The 25,235-nt window shown below is 39.8% G+C and overlaps 1 protein-coding gene across 1 annotated transcript in view; it reads left to right on the top strand.

Annotated features, from left to right (window-relative positions):
- Positions 1 to 25,235, top strand: part of SYNE2 (spectrin repeat containing nuclear envelope protein 2) — a 193,548-nt gene that overhangs the window by 88,168 nt on the left and 80,145 nt on the right. The window contains 15 exon segments of the mRNA XM_082058908.1: positions 110 to 325; positions 703 to 968; positions 1,761 to 1,917; positions 3,507 to 3,662; positions 6,427 to 6,567; positions 6,907 to 7,089; positions 7,402 to 7,539; positions 8,972 to 9,157; positions 10,746 to 10,868; positions 12,914 to 13,096; positions 16,972 to 17,097; positions 19,798 to 19,992; positions 20,566 to 20,640; positions 21,974 to 22,093; positions 22,732 to 22,839. Of these exon segments, the coding sequence (XP_081915034.1) occupies positions 110 to 325; positions 703 to 968; positions 1,761 to 1,917; positions 3,507 to 3,662; positions 6,427 to 6,567; positions 6,907 to 7,089; positions 7,402 to 7,539; positions 8,972 to 9,157; positions 10,746 to 10,868; positions 12,914 to 13,096; positions 16,972 to 17,097; positions 19,798 to 19,992; positions 20,566 to 20,640; positions 21,974 to 22,093; positions 22,732 to 22,839 (2,373 nt within the window).

Genomic DNA, 25,235 nt, shown 5'->3' on the forward strand with positions numbered 1-25,235 from the left:
GTGGAGCGATTGCCATTTTATTAGAGGATCCTAATCATGTCACTGAATGCTTCATTAATACTCCTGACTGTATTGTTCTATTTATTTACTTGTTCATTTTTCCTATAAGATTTTAGTCTCCAACATTGACTCAGCCGAAGATGATCTTGTCAAGCTGAGGCAGATCTCTGGAGAGCTGATGAGATTGTGCAAGGGACGTGACAGAGCACTGGGCAGGACTGTAACAGTGCTGTGGGAAAATTGGCTGGGTTTGCTTGAGGCAGCGAAAGGGCTGGAAATTAACTGTGAAGAACTGAAGCAGGAATGGAAATTCATTAATGAGGAGGTGAGTCGCTCAACAAACAGTTTTTGGGAATGAACTAGGGATGTGGCCCACAGTAAAATGACATATAAAGGGCTGAGATCAGTGCAGAACATCATTTCACACCCACTGATCATCCAGTTATCTCCAGCCTTTATTGAACCTGGAGTCAAAACCATGGGGATATTTCTAGTACAAATTCTCTGACAACAGAACAACTGTGTGTGTTTATGTGCTTTGTTAGAGCAAACTCAAATGTCTTGGCACACCTCAGAGGTTCAAGCTCTCTGGCTATGTAATTCCCAATACTTAGTCATGCATATAAGTAAATGAACAATGTGACTTAAGGTGATGGAATAAAAAAACACTTTGTCTCATGCTTTGACGTGCTGTTTACTTAGCTGGAACGAGAAACAATAATTCTCGATAAGCTCCAGGAAGAACAGCCAGAAAGTCTTAAAGAGAAAGAGAAGGCCACCAGAGAGGAACTGGTAGAATTACTAGATTTTGTGAGCTCATTTGAGGAAAACATCAACCAGCAACAGCTCCTGTTACTCTTACTTCTTCACCGAATAAGAAACATCCTGAATACATCCGAAAACAGTGAGGCAGAAGCTGCCCTTCCCGCCTTATGTGAGATAAAGGCAATGCAGGATCGCTGTAAAAAGTAAGTGGTGTGAAATTTCTGTTGGAGATATGACATAGGACTACTTATAAGCACAGCATTTTATTTTTGTTATTAAAGAGCTTTAAGGCACTTAAAAGATAGTGAATGCCCTACTGAGACAGACCAATGCTCCATCTCACCCACCTGCTGTTTTCAGCATTGGCATTGGGAGATAGTGGTTATGGAGAAGACCTGAGCCTTGGCCATGTCAGGTGTGGGCTGTAATTTGTGTTCTAATGTAGAAGGTATCAGAAAGGGTGAAGGTCGACTTGGAGGCTCCAAGCTCTTGTGAACTTGAATGAGATATGTGAGTCTTCCACTCTTAGGAAAATCAAACCTTGGGCTTTTTGCAACAGTGCAAATTTTGCCTTTCTGAATGAGTGCCGCTACTTAAAATTTGTCTCACATATTTCTTTTACGAATCTGTGATTTTACTCGCCCTTCTCCATGCCTGCTTTTTGACATGGAAATCTTTGTGAATGTCTTCTGCTCTGTCAGCATCTTATGACTTTGAGAACCTGAGCTCTGTTTGCTGTTTAAATATGCATGCTATCTTATTTGAACTAGCAAATATACTTTGTTTAGCAATATCTGAAGACTAATTTTTGAGTAAACTGAGACAATAAAGGGCATAAACTCAGAGATTTAGTTACAGAAAATAATACCAACATACAGACAAATGCAGTTCTACATATATATTTTAGAAATATCTATGTTAAGCCTGCTCTTTGACTACTTCTACATAGTGTAGAGTCTAAGAGTTAATGTATTCTTGCTGGAAATCTTTCGTAGGTTGTATGAAAAAACTCAAGACCATAAGGATTCTGTACAAGCTGAGATTAGAGAGAGGAACAAGATCACTGAAGAAATAAATGCTGTGACAAATGCATTACAGAATGCTGCATCTGTGTTGTTACAAGATGCTGGTGGCAAGGCAAGACAACTTGAGGTTGGTAACGGCTTTGTTATTGTGTGGGGATATTTGGAATATGTTTTCTTCTATGTTGAACTTTCTCCAAATAAAATTAGTTGCAAAGTATACACACATTCACATTGACTTAATTATTCTGGCTCAGCAGAATGAGCGGCCCTGCCATGTCAGTAGTTTGCGTTCCTCTCCCTTTACGTTGTCCAGTTATCAGGCATGGGAGCCTTTCCAGATTGGAGGGGGATTCCCAGCCTGTTGTGTGCCTTTTGGGAAGGAACATTTAATGTACATCCTGCGCTCTGTCCTCCTCTGCATACCCAGCCAAAGCAGCTTCAGATGCTCTAGATTTTATGTCCCACATCAGAAGGTTAACTTGGGAAATGCATTTTAGAAATCAAAATGTGATCAAGACCACAGCAACCAGCACTCTGCAGCAACCCGGTCTATACGTTTCTAATGTTGTAACTAATGTTGTAACTGATTCTTTCAAACTCAAGTCAGGGAATCTCTAAACTCCTGCAAACCCTGGCACAACTTAAACTGGGCCATTTGACAACAACAGCCTTCTCTATGGTGGAAAGAGGCACACAGCTGTTTGTGGTTTTGAGTTTTTTAATGTTGGACCCAGTTGTCGTGGGATGACAGGAAATAAATAATTCTCAGACTTTTACATATTTTTACATATTTCTTCTGTGCACTGTGTTTGTGTGAGGGAAAAGATTCCTAAGTGAAGACTAGGAGTTAATGGATTACCATTACACCGACTGAAAAAGCAAAGTATGTTAATTTTAGTGTCTTTCATTGCCTGATTGGAGCTTTAGATCTTTTTCCCCAATAACCTGAGTTAACATTTGAGTTTCTCAAACAGCTGAGCATTGGGAAAAAGGAACCATAAAGCAACCAAACAGAACTTTCCAACTTGAAATTCTAGAAAACCTTCAAAACAAATGAGTTTCTTCAGTCTTTCTGCAAGAGGACTTGGATCAGATTTTATTTCTAGGCCACAGGCTGTAGACAGTTGTTCAAGTTTCTTTTATCTCATAAAACCGACATTCTTTGTGCAGAACTGGAAACCACTGTTTTGAAAGGAGCCTGCTGTGCTGCTCTGCATAATTGCCTGAAAGCAGACACTTCTGCTTGAAACCTGTTGCTTTCTGTGGCCTTTGTGTTGTTTATAATAATGACGGAATGAACGTTGGCTATTAAACGTCTTTCAAAGAGAAAATGCACTTTTGGCAAAAGGGAGAGCACAAAGGTTAAGATTTAATCATAGGAGCACTTCAAATGATTTGCTATACCTGTCAATAAACATCAGTGCGTCAGTTGCCTGACACGGGGTAGTATCAAGTTTAATTAATTCTGAAAAAGAGATTGAAAAGCATCATTTGATTAAATGCCTGTTTCTCAAAGCTTAATCTGCTTGCAGATGTAATCAAATTAGGTTTGATATCACAAAAACAACTTTTCCAAATCATAATTGTGGTAGGAAATATAGAACACAATATGTATGTGTGTATATATATATACACACACATATGTATGTATACACACATGTAGATACACTCAGTAAAAACTAGGTAAAACTGCTGAAGCTGTTCTTAATTTTGTAGGAAGTTCAGACTGTGGTCGACAGAGAAAGTCAAACTCTAAAGGATATCATGGAGAAACTGCGGATCAAGTACTCTGAAATGTATACAATAGCTCCTGCAGAGATCGAAACGCAGCTGGAGGACTGCAAGAAAGTACTGCAAGGCCTGGAAGAGAAGGTAACTGTCGCTGTAATTTTCGTATTTACCTTTTTGTAATGTATAGATAAGTACAGCGATATTTAAAGACTTGTAACTATGAATCTCAACTTGAAACATTGATTATTTTCATTTGTGTTTTCCTTTTGGTGAAAATGTATGCATGAGGAAAGATTCCTCCTGTTAACTGTCTCCTTTTAGAATAACTTTGCAGTAAGCAGTGTTCTGTTAAAAGAAGACAGGGCAGAACCAGTAGCAATAAAGCCTCGGGTATGATATGGATCCTGTCTTCTATCCAGCACGATTCTCAGACTGATCTAGTAGTCAAAGGTGATTGGGAAGTTTTTATAGCTTAACTGAGAAGAAATTTTCAAAACTGTGTTAAAAGAGGAATTTGAAACTGGATTTTTTTAATCTAATTTGCACAGGTGGTAGGGTATTGTGGCATGGTTCTTCTACCACCCCTTGAGACATGGTTGCATTCCATTAAACATAGTCAGGGAATTTAAATAACTAAATAGCACTGCCTTGGCTTTTTGCATATTTTTCTTTTAATCTACAATGGCTATAAACAGTTAACTGAAAGCGAAGTTATAGGAAAATGGGGTAATACTGTAAGTTTGAGGTCAGATTTTAACCTGGTGCAATTATTATTGTTATTTATTCATTTATGTTACTTTTAAAATAGGAAAAAGCTTTCCATTCTCTTATTTCAGAAACAATAAGGTTTAATGCTAATTTTAAAGGCTAAATCTCCTTTAATTTGATAAAATTAGAAAGTTTAATAAAACAATTTTGAAATCCAGTTACTTGTTAGTGTCTATCAGATCATTCATTTTATGTTGCATTAAATATTTGGAGACATATTCATTACAGCTTATTAGTTTTAATTTGGTTAACTTTGTGGTTTCTGTTTCAAAATGGAATCAGTGTTTCGGATGAGAGAGAGAAGGAGAAGGGAAGTAAAAAGTATTTACGCTTTGGGGTTTCTTTTTTTGCAGTTTACTGTTTCATTCACTGAGATAAAAGGTTATCCCAATGCATACATTACATGTTAGAGTGGAAGAACTGATCCTGGAAACTAGATAACATTTGCTTTTCACACTTAGATAATAGAAAACAATATAAATTATCTTAGAATGTTTAAAACTGCTTTTAGGAAACAAAATAAATACTAGTGGAACTGGAGATCAGTTTAGCTACATAGTAGGAGATACCAGCATGTGTTAAATTGAATTAACTTGTCATATTTAGTGGCATTCTGCTTTCTTTTAAATCTACTAACCTAAAAATGAAACTGAATTGTACTTTTGATGCAATGCTTCTTTATGTTAAAAATATACTAAATTAGTCTGAGTGAGGTGGCTTGAAATGAAAATCCCACTCGACTGATGACCAGAGCATTGACAGATGCTGAATTTTTTCTGAGTAAAGATATGAAGTCAGTGCTTGGTCTGCTTTCTCATTTCCAACCATGTTGCATCATTTATACATTATTCTCTTCTGTTTTGGAAATTAGCGCTACAAACATCAATAATTTTTCATGTTTGGTGTATTCCAGGGTTGTAGTGATGGTCAAGTGTTTAGTGGACAGACTGGGCTTCATAGTTTTTTTGTATAAGCATGAGAATTTGAGAGGAGCACTGTAATTCTTTTTGCTATGTAATTATTTTGATTAATGCACTTTTATCAGTACAGAACCTTACTAGGGGTATTATTATATTGGTCTGACACTACATGTTGCAATCTATAAATAATAAATAATGTTAATGAAATTAAGACATAAACATGGATAAATAATTTATTAACTAAATAGTGATCTTAATTCCTCCTCCCACAAAAAGGATAAAGTATTTCAGTATAAGGAGCTTCAAACCAGAATAACTACTAAACTAGAAATCTTTTGCATCATTGCAGCATGAAGCTGTGCAATGTGCATATGCCAAAAAAACCCTATGTCTGCAGCACACAAAGAATTTACCATGATTTAACAGTTTCCTGGTGCTTGACTGACCATAAAAGTGAGCAGAGTGTAGTAAGAAAAGATGTCCCTTTGGGCTAAGAGCAAGGACTTTCTCACTCCCTGCACTTCATCTAGTCCATCATAACTTGGTACCTTAAATGTGTCGCTCAGTTCTGTGCTCAGGCAATTACTTAACTTCAGCTTAATGGAAAATTTTTCTCTTTACATAGAAAATCAGGACCTGCAGTGTACCATGTTTTGTTTTAATTTATTTCTGTGGAGTTTTGCAGAGTCACATTAAGTTCCACATACTTTATGGGGCTCAGAGCCTTTTATTTTCGTAATAAAACTCTACATTTACATTTAGAAATCCGCTATATATATTGATGCACTTCCGTATTCCCTTATTTATTATGTGGAAGTAATAGCTGCCAGCTGAGACATAAAGGTGTCATTCCAGGTTTCTTACAGCATGAATCCAAATGTGACCCTTTCCATGGTGTAACACAATCAGCCTGTGTCACAGACTAGAACGGGGCAGCTGGACTGAAGCACCCAGGGAGCTGTGGTGTCTTATGGTTTGTTTTTTCAGGGGTTGCCTTTCTTCACTTTTTTTTAAATGAGAAAAAATTATTGGTCAACATGCAAAAATTGAACCTACTCGCGTTAACGCTTCTCCCTGTAAATGTAATTCCATTTCTGTGTTTTTAAGTGATTTATCAAGAGAAACGTAAAAATAATTTTAATATTTTTGGGGAGGTGGTGCACCAAAACAAGCAAATCTTTGTAATCTCCCCTATTGTTCTCTCTTTACTCTGACAGGTTAGTTTCGAAATCTTGCAGAGATCTCCTCAATATGTGCTGAAAAGAAAAGCAGAAACTATCAACAACGGCCTTCAAGCTATTGAAAAGATGTTGCAACAGAAGAGTGAAAACATTGCAAAAGCCAAAGAAGTTCAGAAGGTAATCTTCCCAAAAAGTTTTGTGGGTGTTAAAAGATTTTTGGTTGTTCCTACAGAGTCTGTTTTAGCAGGAGCTTAAATTGGCCCTCCATTCATTCTATGTCTGTAGAAGTAGAAGCACAAGCAAGCATTTAGCTTGTGAATGTTTCCCAATTCTTTCTCACAGGAAAATATGTGCTTTTTTCAACTGTGAATCACACCGGTAGCCTCAGAGTGTTCTGTTCTCATCATATCAGTTCCAAAATCTTTGCAATTCCACAGACCCACGTGAAGAACAAATAACTCTGCTGTTATCTTTGAGCATGACCTTATATTTCATTTCCCCTCTCTCCACATGCAGCAAATCTGGGATATGCTGGACCTTTGGCATTACAAACTTAATGAACTAGATGCAGAAGTGCATGATATAGTGGAGCAGGATTCCTGCCACGCACAGGAGCTGATGGATATCTTAGTGACCCCCCGTCAGCAGTACCAACAGGTCTCACAACTCGCTGAGCGCAGAACTGCCATTTTAAACAAGGTACATGAAAATGTATCTTTTTTTTTAAAGTTACATCTTATAAAACAAAACAAAAACAACCAACCAAACAAAAAAGCACCAACAAAATAAAGGCTTTACATAAAACATCATCAAAGACTGTGAAATGAGTAAAGAGTCCAAAGCATGCTGTACGAGTGTTGGCTTCTCATAGCTTTATTTCACCATACTAATTGAACTGACCTTGATGGAAGTGCATCTAGTTTTCTTTTAATCTTGTCCATAGATGCATATATCCTATACAGTGAATAGAAATGCATTTGTGCCTTTTGGTAAAATCCTGTCATTCCCTAGGCTGCCAACAAGATGGAAGAATATGATGAACTGTTGAAGAATGTGAAAGTTTGGATAGAAAACACCAACTGCTTGCTGAGAGCGGAAGCTCAACATGACTCTGCAAAAAGCTTACGCAAACATACTGATGACCTTCAGGTAAGTGCTAGTGCAGATATATGGTGTTGTTAGAACCACTTGGTCTGTACAGACAGAATTTTGCATTCTTAAGTCTTACTGACGAAAAGAATTTACTGTTTTCATAAATCCTTAAAGTGAAAAATAGTTCTAGCTGACATTAAATATAGATACTTTTTGAGGCTGGACATATCTATCTTGTCAAACTGCTGAACTGTAGTACCTCCGTCTTCCAAAAATTTGTGATTGTCTTCTGTTACCGTACTGTATGGCTATAATAACTTTTACTGCCTGAATATATTTGGTGCTATCTGTATTGTGTGTTTTACCCAAAAAGGGTAGAATGGTATTTTGATGTCTGTGTGACAGGTGGAAACTTTGAAGTGAATTGCAGTTTGGAAGGCAGTTCTTACTGTGTCTGGTAATTCTGGTTGGTACTTTCAAGAATCAAACGTTTGTAATATTACAGGGAAGATCAGGGCCAGGCAAGTGCCAAGACAATTTCTGGCAATTTCATATTTGAAATTTGAGTTTTCTATACAGCCACTTCTTGGCTTATGCCAAGAGAGAAAGATGGTGCTCTGAACATAGATTTTTGTATTAAAACTAATAAGAGTTCTTTACAAGAATTAACTGACTGTTGTGGACTGATATGTTACAGAGCATGTAGCCACAATGGGGAGACTGTGATTTCTAAAACCTTTGCATGTTTTTGTGACAAAAGCTTATTGTCATCCTGTGTTGGTGATTTTAAGTATTTTATGTGTTCTGGGCTGGGAAACTAGTGAATTTGGCAATGCAGCTAAGACTTGCATTAGTGCTGAGGCGTGCATTCAGTCCTTTCCTTTCTATACCACAGAGGCAAGTGGATCCCATGTATTTCTTGCAACTCTTACTGTTCTTCATAAAGACATTTGCTCTAATTAATCCAAAAGCTCATCCCATTAGCTGCAGGAGATGGGAAGAATCTTCCCATCATGCAGAGCTGGCCAGGTATTTTCTGGAGCATTTTGTTACATCTGCGGTCTGCAGACTGGTGTGCAGAAAACCCTTTTCGGGTGTCTGACGTGTCCTGTTCGTGTACTTGGGGTCAGCCTGACCACGACACGAGCTGGAGAGGAATCTCCTCCAGGATCTCATACTTTTCTTTTTTTTGGGGGTGGGACCTCTCTGAGTTTTCAGTTTTCCCTTCCATGCCTTTCGTCATGCTCATGTGGACCTATTTTGTCTAACTGATTCCTTAAATAATGGCATCAGCCTCTCAGTTTTCTGCCTGCAGGACGCAGCTGTTCGCTTCCCTTCTGAGTGAAGTGTTTTAGTCTGAATGGAGCTTTTTGGAATATATGCAATGCTCAATGATATACAGGATATTAAAGCTGATTCCTTCTGGTCCTCCATGAAACTTTCATGTTCACCATTGATGGATCAAACTAAGCTCATATTTTGTCTCCAGATGGCTTTGGAAGACTCAGAGCAAAAGCAAAATCTTCTACACAGTTTTTACTTGGAGCTGGAGGAGCTGACACCGGTCTTCGAAACAGATCGTGTAATGCAACAGCTAAATGAAATAGATGATCAAGTGGCGACTTTACAGCATGAGATAGCAGAGATCCTTCCACAGATCCAGAATGTGGCTGATGTAAGTCTGGGTGATATAGAAGTGCCTTTTATCAGAGCTTCATCATACGTTATGCAATACAGCTTATGTTGCCTGCATAGAAAAAAGGTGTGTTGGTTTTAGTAGGTGTGCCAAGTGATGAAATTAGTTGTTTGGAAATAAACCATCAGAAGGTGTTTGGTCTCTAATTAAGCTGTAAAGTTCAGGAGTATTGATGAAACTCCTTGTTTATGAGGAGAAATGCAAGGCTTGTTGGCAGACAAATGAACAGGGCTTATCTTGCTGGAGGGCAGGGCTGCTGTTCAGAGGCACCTGGACAAGCTGCAGAGATGGGCTGACAGAAGCATCTTGAAGTTCAGTAGAGGCAAGTGCAAAGTCCTGCAGCCAGGAGGGAACATAACCAAACACTGATACAGGCTTGGGGGGCGACCAGATAGAAAGCAGCTTTGCCAAAAGGGCCGGTGATTCTGGGGCACAGCAAGTTGACCATGACACAGCAGCATGGCCTGACAACAGGAAGGCCAAGAGCATCCTGGCCTGCCTGAGCAATAGTGGTGCTGTGCTCAGTATTACCTTGTTTCCCTGAAAATAAGACAGGGTCTTATGTTAATTTTTCTGCAAAACTTACTTTTTTACAGGTATGGCTGCCTGGACACTATTTAAATTGGCTTTTTTAATGAACTGTAACTAAGGCTTGTTTTTGGAGTAGCGCTTATATTTCAAGCACCCTGAAAAATCATGTTAGGCCTTTTTTGGGGGGTAGGTCTTATTTTGGGGGAAACAGGGTAGGTTTTCCAGTGGAAAAAAGACACAGACAAACCTGGGGTGAGTCCAGGAAGGCCTCTAAGGTGGTCAGGGAGCTGTAGCACAGAATGTAGGAGGAAAGGCTGGGAAATCCAGGTCAGTTCAGCCTGGAGAAGAAATGGTTTGGGGGTGGGAGCGTGGGTATTGCTCCTGTCTGCTGCTACGAAATGGGACACTGTAGAAAAGATAGAGCCAGACTCTTCCTGAAGTGTGCAGAGGAAAGATTAGCAATAACAGGCACAAATTATAACGAAGGAAATTCCGTCTATGTATTACGAAGAATTTTTTTTAGGACATAGCTAAATTTCACCAGGATCAAGCCCCAAATTAACCTGCTCTGATGTCCTTTCCAACCTAATTTATTCTGTGACTCTCTCCATGAGAGTTCACAAGCAGCTGTATTGTATGTGGATCCATTTTCCGTTTGACATAGGACTTCTCATATAGGAAGCTGCAACAGTGTAATTAGACCTGTTTCCTATGCTGGTAGCTATCATCACTGGAAAAGTGTCTTGTCACTACTGGTAATTTATAATGTGATTTTTTTAAGGGTCAGTTTCATATTCAGGGTTTAAAACAGACTAGGTGACCTTAGATACTTAATTCCTCTAGAAGTTATGATGATACATCATTTACAATAACTAGTCTTTTGCTTGGTAACATCCATTAACATATCCTGCATATGCTACACTTGGTTTTCAGTATTATTAGTATTATTTCTTTTTAAATTTAAGTGAAAGGCAGAATTTCAAGCTGGCTTTGGTATTTGTACTATCTACAAACATTCTTTCTTCCCAAACTCTAGGAATTGGATGCTATTGAATCTCATGTGAAAGTGTTTGAGAAGGACATGGCCGAAATGAAGACAATCCTGTCATCAGAAGATCTGTTAGAATTTTCTCCTAAAGACCAACTGAAACATGGACAGGTCTGTGAAAACTGCTATATAGGCTTTTCCCCCTATATACTTACGCATAAATGAGCATAAATACGCTTTCAAAAGCATAAGGCTGGTTTGTGACTGCAGCCCACCATGAATAAATTTTTAGTGTATGACTTGGAAATGTTACTGTCACACGAATTCTAACTCTTAGATCAAAGATTGAAAGTGTTATTTCAGTCATGATTTTGGCTACATGTTTCTGAAGTAGCAAGCAGTGCAATCCAAGAGGAACACATTGGTAGGGCAAAACACTTTGTGTAGAGGACCTGCTGTCTGTGTTGTATGTGTCTTGGGGGCTTACCTTGGACTGATCCTGTAGAACAGACATCTTTTAGTGGCTGGGTGTCTTCAGAGGCTCTTCTAGAGCATATCTTCTGCTTTAGTTTCATTTGAAAGGAATCCGGTTTGCATGGTCCAAGACAACTGCTCAATTTAAACCCTAAGGTGAGGCTCTTGGGAGATCTCTTCAAAAAGCACAATCATAGTTTGAACGAAACCATTTGAAATTAAAGTACTGCTGAGAACATGCCCGTAGAGAGCTCCACTACGGAACTTGTGTTGTCAGACATACCTGCCATATTTGAGTATCTCCATTTTTGGAAAGTTTATGGCTTGACTTTCAGAGACACTTGCTGCAGATCATTGTACTTAGCATCAAACAGTAAGTAATCTGAAAGTCTGAAAATCAGGCCCTATTTTTCCAAAAAGTAAGGCAAAATTTAGCAGATGTTTCTGGAAATGTAGGCTAGAGTGACTTACCATAAAACCATTTCATCATGCGGGAACTTCACCGCAAAGATACCTTGGCCAGATGGTTTTCCGTTCTCTGCTTGAGCAAAGCATTATGGTATCTTTTCTTTCCTACCAAATACAGTCCACATTGTTAGGTGACTGAAATGCAAAAAGCATGGGTTCAGTTTCAGGATATATATATATATATATCGAGAGAGAGAGAGAGTATGTATATATATATATATATATAGTTGTACCTCTCATAGCTCTGTTATCCAGAGAACAATTTTGTAATGGCCACATTCTATGGAAAAACTAAGTAATATTTGTTCTGGAAAATAATGTTCACCTACTTCCTGATTTTAATTTGAAGCCTGGATAGTACGCTAATAACAAAAAAATGCTGAATGAATAAGAGAGTAAGCATCTCTATTCCAATTGGTGCCTTTTAAAATCCGATCTTCTTGAGAGGGAATTCAGCAAGAATATTAGTAATGAAAAGGCCCAGAGGTGCTTTGTATTTATATTTTTTTTCTTCTGAAGTTCTCAGCTGGATGTGGCTTCAGAGGGATTTCATATTTCTTTAGGAGAACTGAAGTTAGGAGTCCATTTTTCCTTAGCTGATCACTGAGTCTTCCATAAGACATGTATTGTGGTATGTGGTGTGAATGTGCATATTGTGGTATGAAACTGCACATTTCTGTTCATCCAAAACTGATAAAGGTGATTGTAAACTGCATCTGCTTGAGCCATTGTGATATGGTCTTTGAGAGGAGAGCCATCTTCAGAGATTTCTCTTGGCTTCCATCCCAGTACATCATTTCAGCTGTGTTGATAAGACCATTCATAGGACCATCATAAAATGCCTAGCTTTAACACAGGACATTTCATGACTGGTTTGCATCACAAAAAGGGAAAAGCAAAGTGAGCTAAAGTCACATCAAAGGGTTTGCACCAGTTTTTTAACTGTCTTTAGTGCTAAAAATGTGCTACTTTGAAATAACACACTTAGTAAACAGTGACCAATCTGATTGTGACCCTTTCTTTGTCGCTATGCAAACTTTATGTATGTATATGCAGAAAAAGCAAAATTGTAAATGTAAGTTATAGCTTCCTCTTGCTTTAGACAGCCTCACCATGGATTTTTCACTTATTTGTTCCATGATTAAAATATTTTTCTTTCTTAAATGAGAATCTCACCAAATAAAACCTATGCACATCATGACAGTAGTATACATTTTTGGGGTTGTTTTTTTGTACTCAGTATCACATCCATCATCTGTTCTCTATCCTAATAGGTTATACTTGACCACGTTGGTCCCATGCAGAACACCATTGTTCGCATACAGTCCTATGAAGAATTACTTCAGCTACCAGGGGTGAAAACGCAACCTTTCTCCGTCTTCCAGAGAGCAAGACAACTCTTGAGAGAATTGAAGAAATTAGAAAAAATTACTAAGGAACAAAATGACCTACTGGAGGTATTTGATTTTTTTTTTTCTCTCTTTGCTATCACCTAAACTATCTTTATTTTATAATGATTTTGATCACTAGACAATATTGTTTTTACAGGTATATAGTATACCTACTTTGTCTTCTATGTAAAGGTTTGGGGGATTCTTTTGGTTCTGTTTTTTTTCTCTGTAATTTGATGCTATAATGAGGCACACTGGATAGTCTTGAAATCCATGTCAGTTTTCCAATTTAGTCAAAACTGACACCATGTGTTTTAACATATTGTAGAAGAAATTAAGGCCTAAGTGTCTTATACCCATGTTTGCACAACTGGTGATTGAAGTCCAGTGTTATATGCAGATGCTCACATCGGCAACATTCGAGTCCTTAAACTTACCTTGAACATGGATGTTCTTTGTTGAAAGCCATGAGATAGAAATTGCTGGAACATCTGTTCCTGAAGATGATATTCTCAGATCAGTGAGCCAGGAAAGTGACCATTTTCTTGATTAATTAATTGTTTTGAGGCAGGCCAGCTCCTGCCCTCAGAAGGTCCCATGCAAGGATGTGTCTGCGTGAGTGAATATGTGACAGGGGGCTTGGAGATGCTGTTGGCTGGACCAGGTGTGGAAACAGAAGTGATGTAACAGCATCGGCATGGCCCACAGCTGCAGGAGAAGACAGTGCTGGGGGGCCAGTGGGTGTTAACTCGTGGGCAGTAAGGGTTATGAATCAGCAATGCTGACTGCAAACCTGCAATAGTATCTCTGCAGCACTTCACTGAGCAATGTGGTTGTACCAGCTCAGGAAGGTTTTAATTCAGAGATATTTGCATCACGCTCCGTTGCCCAGGGTACATATACTTGGAGGCAATCTGGAGTTCAGTTACGTGTGTTCCCACGTCAGCAGAGATATGAGAATTCCCATGTGACCCATCTATTTCTCAGCAGGATGACACCAGCACCTGGAAAAATAGTGCAGTATCTTTGTTGATTTGATTTTCCAAACCAATGACAGTAAAGCAGAATTCTTTAAAACGCGTAACTTCCTGCTGGGCATTTTCCGAGGACAAGCAGACACAAGTGGCAGCTAAACACGGATGTCCGTCTTTGATTTTCAGTTTGTGAAATTAAGGGCACCACACCAAAAGAAAACTCAAACCTGCTACATGACTAATGCACACTTGGATTTCAGAAAGAAGGAATGACTATGTGAGGTCCGTGTGACCCCTACACTCTTTTTTTTTCAGTCCATACAATTTCTTATGTCTGAAAAATGGATGTGGTAAAAAAACCATACATTTTTCAGAGAGTTAACAGGTTAAATACTCGAGAATTTTCAAAACACTTTGAAAACATCAGAAACAGGCTTCTTTGCAATTATAAAGTGTTATCATGAGGCTTCTAACTGGTTTATATGGAGTCTTAGGTCAAGGTTTAGATTTTTCTCCTTTTTGAAACAGCTGTAGCCTTTTTTTGCTCAGCATTTGCCTTTATCTTACAGGCATCCAACAATCTGCTGAGTGAAATTTCTTTGTGAGAAAACAGATTGGAAAAATTGCAATTCTTGGCAGCTGGGACATCAAACTGTGCAAAAAAGATTTTGCAATCCTGTTGAATGGGTTGAAAGCAGCAGTAGGACAATACAAGTCTAGCACCAGCTAAGGCATAACAAAGGATAAAGCTGTTAAGGGATGCATTTTGAGTGCTGCCTTAGAAAGGCAGTAAGGATCCTGTTAGACAGGAAAACTAATGGGGCGAAGGCTTCATGTACAAATATATACATAGTTATTTTTTTCTTGAGGATTAGTTTTGAAATGTTAGTGTTTGGATGTGTTTGCTCCTGTTTTGCTTTCAGTGATGCAATAGGATATCATGCTACTAACTTGTATAATTAAGTTTCAGTGCAACACCTGAAAAAGTATAACAAAAAGAAAACCTGTAATAGGTAACAGAAATGCTTTGGGGCAGGATTTTAGGTGACTTAGATCTGTACGGAGTGTTGCCCTCTGTTTTTTATTATGGCCTGTCAAGTACCACACCTATCGCTACCGAAATAACATCATCAGGAAGAGGAGCTGGAAGCCACAGCTGCTCCTACCGGTTTTCTGTGCAAGAGAGTGGCGGTATTTGCATATCTGATGAGTTACTGTGCTCATTTTTAGTAAGCTCTTCCATACCAAACACAATGCCTGCCTGCACGAGCGCTACGGGCAGGTGGGCCTTTTCTTCTAGCATTACCACAATATGAAAAGTAAGGAGCAGATGTTAAGCAGGAAATAACTGAAAAGACAGGCAACACTTCTTGGAAGAGATTCAGTCCCGCATATATGGTATAATTTATGTTATATTAGGAAAAGGATAAAATGAGATTTTTTTTTTTGGACCCTCAGTGGAAAGCAGCAAATAGATTCGTTATTTTCAGGCAAGTGGCTCTATTCACGTATTGGCCTGTGATAAAATAAATTAGAGTCTACATAAAAAATATTAATATTCTTTAGTTAGTCAAGGAAATAGAGGTATTATGATGCATTTTGCCTATTAATAAACCCTCCCGTTCATGTGGAAGTGAAGGTATGGGTAAGAGAATCTCCCTTTTAGTTTCTCATTAAAACTGAAGAGAAGACCTACTAGTTTTATCTCTGATTCTTCAGCTACAGCATTAAGTTTACAGGCCACAATTAAATATCTTCCTCTCCAATTTGGCCTTTTTTTTTTTTTTTTTTTGTGAAGTGGGGAAAATAGGTTTTTCTTCCTTTTAAAACCTGTTAGAAAAAAATAATCATTTAGAACCTTATTAGTTTGCATTTCATGGTGAGGGAGTGCTACTGTGAAGAAGTGACTGAAGAAATGGCGCTGTTACTGTTCATCGCAGGAGAAACTCTGCTCTGAAAGGCAGAGTCTGTGCACATTTTGCAGAGAGATTTTTCAACCCGTCAGGCTGTTCAGAGGCTGCTGTTGGCAGAGTAAGTTCAAGCCTGTTGACAATAGGCTGCATTTTCTTTGTCACCTTTTGCAGACACCTGAGGAATAATCCTTTGATATTCTTTGGTTCTCAGCTCAGGGGTCGGAAAATACAGAGCCACTAAACATTCTGCAAACTGAATGTTTTCACAAAATATTCTGATTTGTAGATGTATCAATTTCTTAAATACCTGAGACATCGTGAAAGGCTGTGGCTGACAAACATAAGCAATGTGTGTGGGGAGATTGCTTATTTCTGCATGGGGTGGGGGGTTGATGACATTTTGCTGTCACTGTCAAATGACTAGAAGTTAATTTGGCTGTTTATAACACATAATATGTTTTCCTGCAAGTCATGTAAGAAGAGGAAGCTCACACAAAGTGGAAATACTTAGCATTTTTATAGGAAGTATTCAAATTGTCAGGTACTGTGGTTGGCTTATGCTCTGAGCTGCAGTGTCTGCCTGGTGTACAGCACAGTTCAGTTTTGCTCAGTGCAGAACTAGCTGGCAGTAAAGACCTGAGCACCAATAAAAACCAGGCAGGCTTTCTAACTTGATATGAAACCCTGTAATTTCATTTTTTTTTTTTTTTCCAACCAATTCTTAATTGTAGTGAATGTGTTTGAACAAGCTGCATTTTCATTTTACAGCCAAATTCATAGCCCTATTCTGGAGTAAGCAAGGATGTGCTCCCAGGCACAATACTGCACCGTACTTTGACTTACGGATAGAGCAGTTTGTTTGTCTTTAGCAAGCGAGTAATAAACTTAACAAAGATAGGGTTGTGCAAAGTTAGTCAAACAAACACAGTTTCTCTTACATTTAACTACAGCTGCAAGAGAGGCTTCAGTACTCTTCAGTACAAGTTTGTTGCATTACTGATTAGTTTGTTTCTGTACTACTTCAAAATTATTCATGAGGATTACTATTTCACAGGAAGCTGTAAAGAAAACAGAAGAATGTGAGCAAGAAATTGAAAAGTTGAAACAGTTCTTAAAGAACCACTTGGTTGAAATATCACATGAAGATCAGCCACTGGCTGAGAAGGCTCATTGTCCAGAGGTGGGTTTCATTGTTTTCTCTCTCACATCTGTTACTTGTGCTGACTAACACTGATCATGATGATGCAGAACACTGAGAAATAGCAGTGTGTTTCCCCTCCCCGCCACAGCCAAGCAGGCAAGTGAATGCCACAGTGTGACTATGCATACGTAAATTGACATATACCAAGAGATATTAGAATTAATATCAGTTTGCCAGCTGGGTATATCTTTCATAATATACTACTTATTGACTTGGATGTGTCATTCGTACCTATATCAAATTCTAAGGGAAATTTAGAGTGTTCCTTTCATGGCAGCACTGATAGCTCAGCATCTTGCTAATGCTGCTGAGGGAACAGCTTGGGATAGTGCCTAAGGCGAGAACTGAGTCCATTTCTGATCACTGACCATGCAGTGGTACTTTTGGTGATTCTGGTTAAGATCAGATTCTTTAGACTCCTTTCCTCGTCCTCACTGCCACACTGTGTTTTCATCAACTGATAAACATATGCTGCTTTTCTCCCTGCGGTCAGCTGCTTTCTGTAATGGATGAATTGATTATTTAATGGAAAATAAGTTGTGTTTTAAGAACAGCACTCCAAAAGTCAAGAAATTACTAATTAAGTGTAATAACTGTTTGTAAAGTGCCTCTGAAATGCTCAGCTTTTTGCAGGCAGTCACAATAAAGTTAATACACATACATTGTACTTGCCTAATAACTATAATCACTTAGTAGGTTCCTAAGTACATAGCTGCTCTGCTTTCAGGTGGTTGGATGTTGGTGGCTTGATGCTAGTACTAAGCATGACTCATTTCCTGATTCTTACTTGTTTTTGTCTTCGAATGCAGGGCTTTCTGTTTAAAAGCTCTTTTTTTTCGGAAGAAAACCTGTTTCACAATTGTAGCATTTCAAGAATAGAAGTGGGCAATGGAATTGCCCATCTTATTGAGGGGCTTCAGATGAACTGATGTTAATAAAGATTTGGTTTCTGAGGAGGGTTTTGGCTGGTAACTGGTAAACATACTCTGTGAAGTATTGTCCTACAATGAAATAAATAGAAATGCTGTTCTTAGGGGACATTTATAAAAATATGCCACAGGTGACTTTTTCTTTCCTCTGCCTTTGGAAGATTTTACCTTGTGTTTTTGAGTATACAAAAGGAAAAAAACACCTTCTCTGAGGAAAGTTCCCATGTTCTTTGAAAATTCACTGGGGTTCCTACCTCCACCTTCCCTGTCATGCAGCCACGCTAATGTTATTAACAGAAGAAGCTGTAGTCAAGACAGAACCGGCAGTCTCACTGCTTTCATCTGTCACAGGTTATTACTTGCATGGCGTTATTCACACCATGATAGAGCATGGTGTGGAATCAATACTGTTATTATTTCAAGTCTAGCATCAAAGCTTGCTCTGATGTACTGAACCTAGTGTGCAATGGGATATTTAGCCATGTTTCAGTTTTATGAGCAAGCAACAGTGCTTCAAAGAGCTTTAGGACTTTCAGTAATGAAGTGAGTGGTGCATTTTATTCCCCACCCTGTCTTACTCTGTTACTCGTGCTTCCTTTGTTCACCTGGAGACTGGGTGGTAAGAAAAGGCACTAGCAGAAAGCTCTAAGGGCAGAGCACTGGCTAGAGCAATGCCATGGCCTGGGAGGAGACCAAGGCAGATTTATTTTCCCCTTTGTTAGTGCAGAGTTACTTGGGTTATTTTTTAATCCCTACAGAACATTAAATATTTTCCTTATACTTTTACAGAATCACAGAATGGTTGGGGTTGGAAGGGACCTCTGGAGATCATCCGGTCCAACCCACCTGCTAAAGCAGGTTCACCAGAGCAGATCTCACAGGAATGTGTCCAAGCAGGTCTTGAATGTCTCCAGAGAAGGAGACTCCACAGCCTCTCTGGGCAGCCTGTTCCAGGGCTCTGGCACCTCAAAGTAAAGGAGTTTCTCCTCATATTCAGATGGAACCTCCTGTGCTTCAGTCTGTGTCCATTGCCCCTCATCCTGTCACTGGGCACCACTGAAAGGAGTCTGGTCCCATCCTCTTGACACCCACCCTTGAGATATTTATAAACATTGATTAGATTTCCCCTCAGCTTCCCTTCTCCAGGCTGAACAAACCCAGTACTCTGTTGGGGGCCATTTCTCCCTATATAACATTCAAAGACATGGGATAATTTTGTCCCTTGCCACGTCACTAAAACCCACTGAATGGTTTGTGTTTCATTCTTTTAGGCCAGAATCAGCAAAGACTCAACCCTGAGCTACCCTCATTGCTGTCTTTGCCCTCATCAAGGCTATCCCAAGTGTTTCGTGTCAGGTTTCCAGACAAGGTAGTTGGAAGCAACATCACCTACTGTGACACACAGAGTAATGTCACCCAGCTGCATTCCCTGTGTCCCAAAGGAAACTAGTATTCCCATGGCTATGTAGGACCTAGTCAGAGTTAGTTATCCAGCCTTTCCCGTTTCCTTCCAGACTACCAACTTCTGCGTTACAGGTGGCAAGTGCTGTCTTGAGCTGAATCTGCTGCTGCTGTTTTGCATATATCTGGACATCTCCTGCAGTGGCAATGGGGAACTGTCCCAATGCCCAGAAAAAGGAAAAAAGTCAAATACCCCCGGTCCCAGTAAGATGTGCTGCTGGTATGATCTGTTACATTCCTGTTTGGTTAAGTAAAAAAATAGATGTTTACAGATGTTATTGCTCCTTAGGGAGACATGGAAGCTGTAAAAGAAGAAATTATAAAGCTGTGCCAAAGAAAGGAAGATATCCTTACCGGGATGAAGAATTCAATGGCTGAGCTTCACCAGCGCTTACAGCAAGAAGTGCCTGAATCAAGAGACGAACCCACAGCTTCTGTATTGGAACACAGTGACTTGATTGGGACTGATGTTTCTGGTCAGCAGGTAAGTGGAGCATCACGTTGTGATCACCGAGAGCTGAAGAGGAAAGGTAAATAACCTTTCTTCCTCCAGGAGGAGTGGCGTGTGAGAGAGGAGCACCCCTGCAGCTGTGAATCAATACTGCTTCTCCTCCCCTTTGTGCTCTGAATGGTCCCAGAAGGAATGTGATGTGTGTCTAAGAGAAGGCAGGAGAGAAGTTTGCCTCTGCTTATTTTTAGCAGAAGCGGATCCAACATGAAGTTTGCACCAAGCAATCAACAGCAAAATTCTCGATGTGTAGTGTTGTTGATAATGAGTTTTTCTGGGATTTTCAGTAAATTGTTTTCATGGAGCAAAATGAAATTTATTGCAATTTTAGCTGTGATATTGAAATACTACAGCATAGAGAAAAGTCCCAGTTTTCAGAGGTGCTTAGTACCTGCAGCTTTCAGTTACTTTAATGTAGGGTGGCAGATGTTCAGTGCTTCTCCCAGAGTGGACCACAAGTGGTAACTTTCTTTTGGTTTACAAGCAGTAGAGTCGTTTACTGTTGTTGTCACGTATAATTGGGTTGTCTCTTTGTGTGTATTTTTGTAGTTGAAAAAAAGAGGAATTATGTCTCTTCTGCCTTCCTTAGATGAAGAATCAGAAGACTCTTCATTCCGCAGCAAGGTGAGTTCAGTATATCTTATGTACACAGCTGTTTATGTAAGATAAAAGATTTTGCTGCAGGACAAATTATGAAAAATGTGTAAATCCAAAATACTTCAGAACAAATTGAAGTATCTATTATCACTGTAGGATACTAATTGAAGAAATGGCACTGGAGCCAGCCTACTAAACCAGTATTACACAGCACCTCATTCTGTGATCCTGTTTTGGTGGGATTGCTCGTAGAGTAACACCTACTTCATGGAAGTTTTAGTAGAAAAACATGAGCCTAAATGCCAAAGTTTACATGTGGGGTTTGGGTTCAGTCAGAATTAGGCAGCCTCTGAAATGTGAAAACTTTAAAGAAACAACCAAAATTATTTGTGTGTTTGAGCTTAGGGAAAAAAGGGCATGGTCACACTATTGGGAATTAAGTTAAAATAGGAGAGATTCTGGGAGAATGGGACAAACTTGGAGACACAGCTCAGCAGATTGCTCTGAATCTGGGGAGTGTGAATTCCCAGGTGAGCTGCAGGGGAGGAAAATTTCATAACAAAGTTAATAGCTTTTGGAAAAAGAGGAAAAAAAAATCCATGAAACTTTCTGCACACTGTACCGCAACCTACGGATCGAACAAGATGAATGAAATCAGGAATGTGCAGAAGTGCTGGTGAGCACAGCTTGCCCAGCAGGTCACAGACTGCCTGGGCTGGTGGTGACCAGCTGCTGTCATCTGTATCTCCTGGGAGGGACGGTGGCCTCAGCCAAGTTTTGAAGAATTTCCGTTTCTCTGAAGTCCTTGCTATGGATATTAATTACCCTTTTTGCTACCTCATTGCAACAATAATCAAAAGGAAATGTGGCAAAGAGGTGATAGAGTATTGGAGGCGTTGCCTTAGGCTAGGCAAGGATGAAACTCCATGACTAGACAGTGTGAAGGAGTCCAAACGTCTTGGCTACAGGTGATGCCTTAGTACTCTGATCAAAGCACTTCAGTTTTGAGGATTCCGATTCTTCTCCTTCATTGGTGCAGTTTTCTTTACATACAGGACTTTTTAGGGGACAAGACTGGAGAAAGATGATTTTTTTTTTTCCTGTTGTTTTTTAATGTTTTTAAATAGTGTAAAAAAAATTGGGATACTCTGAGGTTGGTAGAGAAAACTATCAATGTCATCCAGCTGCTATTCATCTTGTAGCAGAGCTATACAGCCAGGGAAAAGGTGAGATTTGGAAAACACAATATAGATAAACAAGGCAGAAGGAGAGCAAAGTACTTCGCAGTCCTTTGCATTGCCTGAAGGAATATCTGAGCTTCTGTTCACAAGCTAATGCTGAGCTGTTGCTGCTTTCAAAGGGAAGTGCAGCCACAGAGCAAGATGTGAGCTTCTGGCCTTCAGAAAGAGATGATGAAAGGCACAAGGAAGACAGTGCAGCCTCCTGGTCTTCTGGTACCTTGTCAGATGGCATTGTTCAGGTAATGGAATCAGATTTATCTCCACGAAGATGGGAACTCATCTTTGTGGAAAAGGTCTGCGGAAGTCCTAGGTATTGCTGAAGTCTGCAAAGCAAGATTCCTGTAGAAATGCAGGACATGACAGTCTTATTCAGATCCTCCATCTTCCATATCATACTTGCCATTTAAAATCTCTTTTCCTGTTACACATACTGGTTGGACTCAGTGAGATTAAGTGTCTTTTATTCTGTGATTCTATATTAATTTTTTCTAGCCTGACAAAAACCCTATAGATAGAAATTCACATTTGGTAGCAGCAATTTATTTCACTAATTGCTGGAATGGCTGTAAAATGTGCATTTTGTTGGGGGATGATTTGTGGAAGAGCTTCTCTTGGTACATGAAAAGATCGGCATCTAAGACACTCAATCAGCTACAATTTTGGTGGCATTCTTCTCTCTTCATGGTGTCTCAATAATGTTGTGATAACTCAATTGTTAGTTTCTGTATAACAATGTTACAGGTGTAAGAGAACTTCTCTCTGAATACTCTCGGGCCAGGACCATTATAGGTTGAGTGGCTGCTACTCTTTGAGGCTTCTCTAGTCTAGTAAGGCAATAATGATACAAATACTTCCACTGTTGCCTCTCTCTCTACAGGATGTGGATGAGATAATGCAATCACACAGTAAACGTGATGAGGAAACACCTTTGCAGACTTTGCAGAGCTCTGAAGGCCCTCGCACGGGTGATGGCAGTCAGGCTATGGTGAGTTTGAAGGCCTGAGGTAGGCTGAACCAGCCTACTTTCTATAACCTACCTCATGGGCAGAGGTCCTGTTTCATTATGGTTATGCTACTGGAGTTTGTTGCAATGTTTATGATAGGGTAGGATACCTACAACCCTTTGTGGGCCTCTTCATATTGCTGCTTTGGGTGATAATAAATACATTTTTATTTGCTCATTGGAAATGCAATTTGCAAGGGAAAAACATAGTATTTTCAGGAAATAAGATGCTGGTATTCATGCAGGCATGAATGGAGGGGTTCAAGTGACATAAACATACATCAACTATGGGATTTTTAAGTGGCAGTTAAAGGAGAAATTAAGGAGATTGACACTCCTATGTGTTGATGCTTTGTGGAAGGTATGCACAGGCTAAGGGAGGAGTGGGCAGCAGTCTATAGGTTATATACAAAAGAGTGTATGGAGAGACGTGGATGCTCTGGGAAGGTCAGGAGCAGCAGACTGGGAGCAGAGCAGCCTCAGCTCTTCCTGGGTTTAGAACATGGAAGAACAGAAGCTGTCATTGCCTGGGGCAGGAGCAGGCCCCCAGGTGACTTTGTCTCCCATTCGCCCTGACTCCTTCCATCATGCTTAACCTTTAATTCATAGTTTAAAAAACCATAACAAACTATTAAAACCCCAGCCAGCAGCACAAGATATTCTATATTGGTATTAAAAAGTAGCCTCCTGTGAATGTATTATAGATGACGTAATTGTATGTGTGACCTCTCTGTGTTTTTTCTCTCTGCTGTGCTGTGCTGCTGTTGGTCTCTGAATGTGCAGGACATGTCTAAGCTGCCTTTGTGGCTGCGGGAGATGGAGTTGCTGCAGTAGCCAAGCAGAGCGAGCAGTTCAGCTGAGCTCACACTTCTTATCTGTGTTAGGCTGAGCCAAACTCCTGGCTGCACTGAGTAAAACTCCATTGAGTCCAGCAGGGATTTAGACACCTGAATTCAAGAGACTTAACCTCCAGCTGAACTTTTTGGCTTTCCAGGAGCCTTACAAGACATCAATACGCCCTCCTGGCACCTCTGTGCATCACCACTGTATTTTGTCAGAGCCTGTTGGACACAGTGATATGAAAGTTCAGTGGAGCAGTTTCTTGAGCCATACATGGTGGTTCTGTGGTCTGTGGAGAGCGAGCGGTCAGGCTGTGAGCCATGGTCATCCTTTGCTCAACTAGACATGTTTTTTTAGAGAAGGCCTTCTTTCTCAGACCATAGCAGACAGCTTTTTTACTTGCAACGTCTTTTCCACTTCAGTATTTAGCTACACTGTGACATTTCCATATGCTACACAGCTCCCTGTAGTGAGTGAATTTTTTGTTTGTTTTTGTTAAATGGTTTGTTTACAAGATCAATTACTATTTGGAGATGGGAAGACATTTCTTTTTATAAATGTTAAATCTATTTATTTTCCCTAGAGATGTGTGTATGTTAGAGATTTATGCAGTCAATTATATTTATGTTCTCCATTTAGAGATTAATTGCATGCTAAAATTAAATAATTCCACCTTAGTGATTGCTACATGATACCATTTCCTCTCTCTGGCATGTTGTCCCTCCCATGCAAACACACCTGCTTCCAAATTCAGTTATAGCAGCCTAAAACACAATTTAGGATTCAGGAAAAAAAAAAAAAAATTGAATTACTGGGCAAGGAAGAAAAGACGAGTTATAGTTGTAGGTAACTCCCTTCTGAGGGAAACAGAGCCCAATATGCTGGACAGACCCTCCTCTTAGGCAGGTCTGCTGCCTCCCTGGGGGCCAGGTTAAGGACATCACCAGGAAACTTCCCAGCCTGGTACGGCCCTCAGACTGTTACCCATTACTGATATTCCATGTGGGTGGTGATGAAGCCACAATGTGTAGTCCACAGGCAATCAAAGGAGACTTCCGGGCCTTGGGACTGTTAGGGAATCTGGAGCACAAGTAATTTTTTTCTTCTGTCCTTCCAGTTGCAGGAAGCGACATAGGAAGGAGCAGATGAGGGGTGACCTCGTTAATGTTTACAGATATATAAAGGGTGAGTGTCACGAGGATGGAGCCAGGCTCTTCTTGGTGACAACCAATGATAGGACAAGGGGAAGTGGGTTCAAACTGGAACACAAAAGGTTCCACTTAAATTTGAGAAGAAACTTCTTCTCAGTGCGGGTGACAGAGCCTGAAAAGGCTGCCCAGGGAGGTTGTGGAGTCTCCTTCTCTGCAGACATTCCAACCCGCCTGGACACCTTCCTGTGTAACCTCATCTGGGTGTTCCTGCTCCAGCAGGGGGATTGGACTAGATGATCTTTCAAGGTCTGTTCCAATGCCTGACATTCTGTGATTCTGTGCTCTGGTGAGATTGTGTGATTCTATGGAATAATCTGGAGTCCTGTA

This window comes from Streptopelia decaocto, assembly GCF_964273445.1.
Source record: "Streptopelia decaocto genome assembly, chromosome: 7".
Lineage (NCBI taxonomy): Eukaryota > Metazoa > Chordata > Aves > Columbiformes > Columbidae > Streptopelia > Streptopelia decaocto.